This window comes from Macadamia integrifolia, chromosome 12 (genome assembly GCF_013358625.1).
Source record: "Macadamia integrifolia cultivar HAES 741 chromosome 12, SCU_Mint_v3, whole genome shotgun sequence".
Lineage (NCBI taxonomy): Eukaryota > Viridiplantae > Streptophyta > Magnoliopsida > Proteales > Proteaceae > Macadamia > Macadamia integrifolia.
In genome coordinates this window covers 792207-801462 of record NC_056568.1, presented here as the reverse complement: position 1 = coordinate 801462, position 9256 = coordinate 792207, and the positions used below count along the sequence as shown (strand labels likewise).

Below are 9256 nucleotides of genomic sequence, written 5' to 3'. Positions count from 1 at the left end.
AGATTTTGGAGGTTCCTTCCATCACGGTCGTTAAAATCCTTGTGGTGACAAAATTCGTTGTCTACAATGGCATGTATGAGGGTAGGAATGGATAACATGTCTAATGCATGATAAGCAAGGGGTCAACATGATGCGGTCTATGATGTGACATTTGAGGTGGAAGCCATATGGCCAAGCAACACAAGTAGGATGGAACATTGGCTACGGGGAAAATATATAGGCCTTTCATGAAATTATTTTGTAGGGAAAAATAATATTATCCTCTTGTGTGTCTTTGCTCTTGACACAACAGGCATGAAAAGATTGCATTGCCTCGCCCAATGCGCTAAAGGTGTTTATATGTTCCTTCCCATTTGTCAACTCTTGTGTAGTTGCAAGCGGGTGGCATTCTCTTGCCCTATTTGATATTGTAGACCTAGCCCTCTGCATTCTAATGACGCTAATATATATATATATATATATATATATGCTAGACGAGCCTGTGGTGCAATGGTTAAATTGCACTAATGCAACATGTTGGTCACATATTTGAAGCTTGGAAGTAACCTCTGCTACAAATCAAGGGGAAAGACCACCTACAATATCTCCTCCCAAACCCTACAGTAGCGGAAACCTCATGCACTGGGTTTCTCTTTTCTCTTTTATGAAGTACAATCATACTACAGTAGATCTACGTACTTGGTAGGATAAACAATTAATTGCAACAACATGATAAGAGGTGATCATGCGTAGCTTGGCTTGGACCTTTGGCATTATTAGAAATTTACACTAATTAGTGGAGTAGCAATTAAGGAACAAGGAAGGAGAAGAGAAAGCTACGGTAAAGTGGAAAGGAAGAGTACTGCCAGGGGTTCTCATATGACCGTGGACTTGGAAGTCTATGAGCAATAAAACAAGAATTAAAAGGAAGTAATTGAACATTATTTAGGTGGATAGAAAAGGATTTTCTAACGCGGTTGTTGTATGGTGAAACGGATGGACCATACCAGAACTCCCTGACAAGAGAATGAACATCCTGGTAGGTTCCTTGAGAGTATCTTTGAGGGACCCCGCAGGGAAATGAAAAGGAAGAAGTGGAAGTGAATGGTCTTCACCTTTTTATTTTCTTATGGAGATGATCGGGTCCAAGACGTGTTCCTTTTTTCTTCTTCTTCTTCTTTCTTTCTTTCGTTCTTTCTTTCTTTCTTTCTTTCTTTTTTTTTTTTAAAGGAGGGAGTGGGGTAGAGGTGTCAAGCGGTTGGGTGGGGTAGAGGTGTCAAGCGGTTGGGCCTAGCCAGGCTTGGCCAATTTTTAGGGTTGCATCGTGAATGCCCGTTAAGTTAAATGGGCTTAGCTAGGGCGGGTATGGTATGGTTGATAATCGGATTAGTCGGTCTCAAGGTCTAATCGGGCTACCATAACTGGGCCTTCACCGGATTATGGGCCCGCTTAACTTTAAATGGGCTTTAAACAGGCCTTCTTTAAAATTGATCTCTTAAAATGGGCTTGAACGGGAATACCAATAAAATGAGATCATAAATCTCACAATTGAGATAAAAGATTGCTTGATTTTGCTCCAATTCTATTAAGATGATTAGGATTTTAAAATCATTTCTGTTTAGAGTCTCAAAGTTGTGGATATCTGCATAATATCTCCATTCTCCACCTCTAAAATTGAGATTGGCCACTATCTTTGTCATAACTCATAATAATTTAGATTTGGGCATTTTACATTTTTAATGTGAGTAGTTTAGTAACTCTAGTGTATGGATATTGACATAGTGGGGATTTCAATTAGAAATAAAGGGGGTCGAGCTAGGTCGGGCAAGTCAGACACCCGACGAGCTTGAGGGTTGCACTGTAAACTCCTGTTTAATAAACAGGCTGGGCTCAAGCCCGACCCGCTTATTCATCGGGCCGAGCTTTAACCTCGACCATCTGTAAATCCCCTCACCATGACCCCACCATACAATATATGGATCGATATATATATATATATTCTTTTTTTGATACCCAGAGTGTCCGAATCTTTAACTCGACTAATTCCTAGGGTCACTATGATACCTCTTACACAAGATTAGGTTAATCCAAAACGGAAACTCTCGTGCGATGGCCCCAAGAAGTTAGGTGCAGCGGCAAAGGTTTGATCACGGGACCTCCACCTCCTGAGGCCAAGTGTCGTGTCCCCTCCAAGCCAACTGCGCTAATCCCTTAAGGTTAATCAATATAAGCAAACCTTACTTGGTTGATTGAACACAACCTGAGAGTGCCCCGACTTGACCCACTAAATGAGTGCAAGAACTACTAGAAGGCCCCAGGAATTGTTTCATCTTTAAGGTCATCAAGTTTTGTTCATGTATCATTATCTCTTACTATTCATGGTTGATTCGGTCAAGATGATTAAGCACAAAAAGATAAATATATTCTCAATTTACATATTTTCTAAACACCACATAAGCAAGTCATAATTGGATGTCTATTTCTATCTAATGGCAGATTGGATTGGATTGAACTTCGAGGATATATAGTCCCTGCTCACATGTCAAGTTTTAGTCCAAACGAAATTGACCATGTGACATGGGTGCAAGGACTAATTCCAGTGTACTGATATATGTGGGAGCAAGGATATGCATTACATGGGTGTAAATGATTGAATTTAGGTTTAAAATTTGACGTGTGGTTTATCTAGACCACCTCTCCTAGGTATCAAATAGTTAGATACCATTTGATCCTTCACATTGGGAATTTTGGGTTTAAAATATAACATGTGGTTTACATAAATTATTCAAAAATCTAAGCATTAGGTGTCTCGACCAAGGCCCCTTTACCTAATTTGCCAACTAGGAAAACTTTAGTGGGATTTAAATTTATCTTTCCAGGAAAAAGGATGCAAGAAGTGCAATTGGAACTTCTTACACGTACCAAAAGGCATGCCAATTATTAGATAGCCTAATTCAATCTTTAAGCTCATAGTCTTTGTATTTCAATATTTTCTTTATATTTACAATGCTTTACAATTAAGCAAATATCTATCTTTTTTACTTCATTTTTTGTGCCTTATGCTAATGCTTAATTGGTATAATCAAACTGAACTTAATGCAAACCTATCAATAAAATTTGGGTCTGCCCTGCTCGCCAAGTGCTAAATAATAATATAGCTTGCAAGCTGGTCCTTTGTGCAACTCACGGAACCTACATTCTAACCTAGGGGGTGTCAAAATGATCTGGCTAGCCCGAGCATACCTTGAGCCCAAACCAACTCAACCTGACCTAGGCTAAGATTTTGTAGCCTAAGATCAGGTTGGGTTATGGCATTAGGATAAGACCGACCCAACCCAGGCCGACCCTAAATACTATTTGTATTAAAAATTTATAAAAACTATATCACCACCTCCATCGACTCTTCCATATTCTTTATAGTTTATGCCATATTTTAAAGGAAAATGAATTATGTCTGGGAATATAGTGTACACTAGCACTTCTTTGAGTATATCGCTTTCCTCCTCTTATGAAATGATATATATGTCTCTCTTTTGTGAGATGAGAAAGATAAACTCAAGGTGATGCTAGTGTACACTACAGTCCCTAATAGAGAACTCAATCCCATATTTTATTTCACCTACACCCTCACAATACTTTTTAATCCATAAAGCATAGCTACAATGCACAAATTAGATTTTTTTAATTCGCCAATATCGCACCAAGGTCAACCGAAGGCAACCTAACCTAGCCCAGCCTAATCTAGGTTAATCAAGGTCGGGCTGGGTTGGGCTAAGCTCGACAATGTTGGGCTTGGGGCTAAGATATCCCAACCCAACCTAAGGTTGGGCTGGGCTGGGCCTAGGCGAAGTTAAGAGACCTTACGGTTGGACTAGGGTTTTAAAACCCTAATCTAACCCGGCCAATTGAAAAACCTAATCTGGCCAAATCTACTTTCTTTTGATCTCCAAGGGAAGGTGGAGGAACCTATAGTTTCCATGTGGTGAACTCATTTAATGCTCAAATTTCGTGGTGCATCTTATTTGTTATAAATTTTAGCACAAATGTCATCTTGGCTAAAAGTCAACAAAAACAGACTCTAAGGATGAGCGTCTAACTTACCTATGGACTTATAGATAGTTAGGCACTTGGGCTCTAGCATAAATCCAAGGAAGGTCGAAGGTTCCACCCTCCTACCCCCACCTTTCTTGATATTATAATTAGTAGGTTAGTAGTTAGTAATAAGTGTGGCCTAGTGGCCCCTTTGCTGGCCTCTCATGGATCCCTTATCTGGCCCCTTGGGGTCCCTCTTTGGTCCCAATGTGGATCTTACACAAAAAATAGACAACAAAAATAGTCTCTAATAATTTTCACTGCTAGAAAGGTTGCAATAGGGCAGATTAGGTTGGGCTTTTTAAAATCCCAGACCAACCTTGGATCCCCTTAGCTTGGCCCAAGGCCCTGACTTAGGACCTAAAAATCTCAACCCAAGCCCAATCCTATCAGACTTAGCCTAGCCAACCAGGCCACTCTAATTGTGTCGAGTTAAGTTGGCCCTAATTGACCTTGACCCTATTTTGCCATTCAAAGTTGGGCTGACCCTGATAAGCCCTGACCTTGGATGACCCCAATACCTTCAATAATTATTCTAATTCATAGTTAGAATTATCCTTATCTCAAGTCAATTCACTCAATTATTAAAAGAAAAAAGATATGGAAATCCATTTGCTTCATGCCAAACTAACACATGTTTAAGCACATAATTATTCACAAGTAGAACATCTACGCAAAAAATAGAACATCTAATTATCCTGATAACGTAAAACAAGGTCGAACTGGGGCTCAACGGCCCAATCCGACCCTAGTCTTGGGCTTGAAAAATCCAACCCTTTTTTTTTCCCTAGAAGATCATGAATAATATTAAAGAGAAAAATCAAAAAAGTACATCATCTAAAGAGACACCAGAAGAACAGCGATTAAGTGCTCCCACCTTCGACATTGCCATCAACAGGAGCCCTCAAACACTATCTACAAAAATGAAATCTAGGTCTAGTCATTACACCAGACCCTTCCACAAGATGTGGTTGCACAAGCTAATCGACGTTGCCGAATTTCCAGACTTAGCTGCATCTTTAGCTAAGTAGTCCACAATCATATCAGCCACCCTAAAGTAGTGAGAGATCTTCCAAGTGATAGTGTTGAGAAATGGCTTGATATAGATCCAATCCTATATAACAAACTAAGGTATAATCGTTGCATTCATCACTGCCACGACTGCCTCAAAATCAATTTCTATCCATAGTGACACCACACAAAGATTCATAGTATGGAGAAATCCTCCATCAAGCCATGAAATTTTGCTAAATAACTGGTTTTGAATCCCAACAAACAGCTTGAAAGAAATGAGTATTGCACCTGTATGATCAGAATAATACCACCCGCTCCTGCTCTACCTGGATTGCCGTGAGAACACCCATCCATATTTAGTTTCACCTAACCAATCATTGGCTCACACAAAAAAATCTCAAGAATAATACTTGGATTAGGCGGAGAGGCTTGCAACCCCTGTCTTCTACAGAAATGAGGTCTACGGGAAATTTAACAATCCCTTTAAATCAAGGTTAGTCTCCTGTAAATTCCTTCTAACCATACTATAGATCTTATTAGAAGTTCTACTTTGACCTTCGAATCATCTCTCATTTCACTCACTCCAAATATTGTCACCCACAACGACAAACCCAGCCACCCAAGGTTCCTTCGCAGACAAAACCCTTTGTTTCCTCAAGCACCATCGCTCTAAATCATCCACACTATTGTGACCATCCACCAAAGGCCAAATCAATCAATGAACATCCACCATACTTCTAATGAGAAACTACATTCTAGAAAAATGTGGGTAATAGATTTTCCTGCTTTCACACAAAGGTTGCATTTCGTGACCAAAGGAATGCCTTTTCCACAATAACTTCATCTGTGGACAACTTACTGTACATTAACCTCCAACTTCATCTGTAGGCAACTTACCATACATTAACCTCCACCCAAAAGTTTTTGATGAGGTTTCAGGTGCAATCCCCAAACAATGGAAAACCAAGGAACTTTGGGATTGCATCAACGAATTTTATTCGAAACCGAAATGACACTAAAGTTCCCTGTAAGTGTACAACTCCACACACATATGTCCTCACAGTTCAAAAATCTATCCCATGCCCTGTTCAGGCTCAACAAGGGTCTGGTCACACAGGACTAAACTTGCACCAATAGGTGCTAGTCAAATAAAATCTGAAAGCTATGGCTTTATTTTTGGATAAGTAAACTCTAAAGAGAGTTGAACTCATGACCTCTTCATATTGAGGTGTCCGTCGTAGCCTACTCATTTACTATGGTTTTACTACTTTCGAAATAGCAACTTGATTCTAGAATTTCAAAAATTTCTTCAGATATTTTCTTCATACAATATATCGGAAACTAGAATGAAAAATCAACTAAAAAACCACAACCCTACAACCCTAAGATCTAATGTTCTAGATTTATCCTAGCCCTTTTATATACAGATAATGGCGATTTGGGTCTATACTGTCCTTCTGTTGAAAATCTAACTCGTCCTATTAGACCAAGGTGTGCCATGAGAAGCCAGATATGAGTAAGAAGTTCTCCACCTCTTTGCTGGAGCTGCTGAGCATGGATGGTGCCTCTACAGTTATCCGCAGCATGACACAACATCTTCACCCACACAACAACCACTACCTCCCATACATCCAAATTTGCCTTTGCATTTAATTGTTGCAAATGTTCTGCCAGCATGCATGCATCAAATAGGACAGACATACTTGTGTTTGATCCACTCACTTTCTTTCTCTCAAGCAACTTATAAGCTTTGGTTTTGTTCAACTTTGATTTTGTTTTCTTGAAAATCTTCATGACTTCTGTATAAGTATCTCGGAACCTGATCATCCCGATGCCTTCGGGCAACATATGAGGACACATTAAGAGAAGGTACATCATATAATCTGATAATAACTTGCTCAATTCACGTTTCGATTTCATAGCTGGTGAATGATCAAATCCAGACTCATAACAAATATCTGTAGCGATGTGCCAGAGAAGTATACTTTTGTCGAATTCTACATCAACTAGAGTCCAATTAATCAAAGGCCAAACATGATTGTTATTTCTAAGCAAAACATCTCCTTTACTTGGAAATGGATATATCTCCTTCTCAAACCTCCCCACACTGCTTTCTGCTTTTGCTTTAAGCTGTTGGAATATTAATTCTCTTATTCCATCATCTTGCAATGCATTCGAAAACACATACCACCGATGCTTCTCCAGAATTTTCTCAATCCAGAAGAGCCTCTGAACATAACGCTTCATTGAAGGTGATATATCTTTGAGGCAACAATTGATTAGACTGCACTGTCCCACTGAAGCACGCATCCTTCTCCTACAAGGTATGAGTCTTTCCATGGCATGAGAGATTATTGTTGGGATCATCTTCTTTTGCTTGCTTAGCCAAAGGAATGCCCAGTCGGAGAAAATAAGAATGATGGTTGCATAGATCTCCATAGTAATTGCTCCGCCAAACAATACATAAGTTGTGATTACGTCCATGATTGGGTATTGATGATGCTTTTCGACAGTGAGGAGGAAGAGTAGGAATGAATTGATGGTGAAAAGGAAGCAAACTAGCCGGAGAAAAAAGCCCATGAGAGTATAAGCTAAGGTGGCCTTTGTATACAATACATCAAACATAAACCCTAGTTCAACCTCAATCATTTTAAAGGCACTTCTCCATGAACTTTGAAGGAAAAATGACTTGCTCTCCTTCCAATCTTGAATACTGAGTATATGATTTGTGAATAGACCCTTGAATGTCACAAAGAAGTGATGAGCCATGTGCAAAATCTCTCCATCGGATAGATCATCTTGATCCATCCTTATTTGAAGTCGAACTTCATCTTTGGCCTGCTTAGAAACCTTTTCTTTTTCCTCCATGAAATGGGTTTGGAGCAAAGAGTCTCCATAGTCCTTACTAACCCACCTGAGAGCCCTAGTTTTCTCACTATACTTGACTATTCCAGGGACAAACATCAAAAGTGTAAGTATAGAAAAACGACTACCAACCCTAGACTTTAGGAAGACATAAAATGCTGCACTGACTTGGAAGACTAGTCCAAGCAAGTGTCTCAACCACAATTTGTTGTCTTCTAAGGAATAGGCAGTGATGGTGTCTGGGTAACCAAGGTGAAGAAGAAGAAACGGTGCCCATAAAGCCCTTATTGATTCTTTGGTACTACCATGTTGTGGTAGTTGGCTGTAAGAGAGGACAGTAAGAGCAATGGTAGCCAAAGAGTCTGCAGAAACATAACAGAGCCAAAGAATGATCTGTGACCAATATGAAGCAATGTATTTTCTACGATTGCCCAACAAGAAGAGAATGATTTGTAATAAGAGGCTGAGAAGAACCATTCCCCGGAGCTCCCATTCGTCCCAGAGCTTCTGAATCTTAGTCGGCCAATCTATTAATAGTTGCATCTTCTCTCTCAAAACAGAAAACTGCCAATGACAAAAAATTTCAAAATTCTTAGTTGCAAGAGGGATAGGGAGGAAGAATCCAATATGGTAAACTTGAGTTATGTAATGACCCAAAATAACTATAAAGGATCTTGAACCCATACTATGTGTATAAGGAAAGAGAGGGTCAGACGTAAAGACAATGGTGAAGAAATAAATGTGATGAAGTAAAATGATGCATGGTGAATTAAGACCACTTACGTGATTCAAGCTTGAAGGCAGACTCATCTTGCTGTGTTTCATCATCGCCTGCTGGATGCCTGGACATTAGAGGCTATTGTCTCCATTAAATAGATCTTAGAAGCACTAAAATGAGAAAGAGAGAGGAAACCATGTGGTTGACCCAAATAAAACTTGGTCAGAGTAAACTCAGAAAAAATAAAAAACAAAAAGGTTACTGGAAAGAAGACGGAAGATTTCAAACAATAAACCAAAGAGAAGAAAATACAGAGATTATAAGCTGTAAGTTTGAATTAGAGTGTCCAACTTTAGATGGTGCATAATACGTGGTGTCCCCATCCTGATAAACAGTTCAGATTTGATCAATTGGCCTGCCTTGTGGTAGGTCTAAGGAGTTCGTACTGCACTCTCTGCATATTTTTCAATGATCTATACAGATCACATGTTAAATTTCAAACCCAAATTCAGCATCTGAAAGGATTAAATTAATGGTATCTGACTGTTTGATACCTAGGAGATATGGTTTGGATAGCCCACATGTCAA

General features: G+C 39.4%; 1 protein-coding gene across 1 annotated transcript; it reads right to left on the bottom strand.

Moving 5' to 3' along the window:
• Positions 1–6474: 6474 nt before the first annotated feature.
• On the bottom strand, positions 6475–8815 carry LOC122057918. Its single transcript, XM_042620287.1, has 2 exons — positions 8734–8815; positions 6475–8514 (listed from the first exon to the last, which is right to left on the bottom strand). Exons 1-2 carry the CDS (start codon positions 8776–8778, stop codon positions 6475–6477), a joined length of 2085 nt encoding a protein of 694 aa, XP_042476221.1. The 5' UTR covers positions 8779–8815.
• Positions 8816–9256: the final 441 nt, after the last annotated feature.

Coding starts and splice junctions, on each gene's coding strand:
- LOC122057918 (XM_042620287.1), bottom strand. CDS start 8,778: ATGATGAAACACAGCAAGATGAGTCTGCCTTCAAGCTTGAATCAC. Junction 8,515..8,733: donor TGCCTTCAAGCTTGAATCAC/GTAAGTGGTCTT, acceptor TGTCATTGGCAG/TTTTCTGTTTTGAGAGAGAA.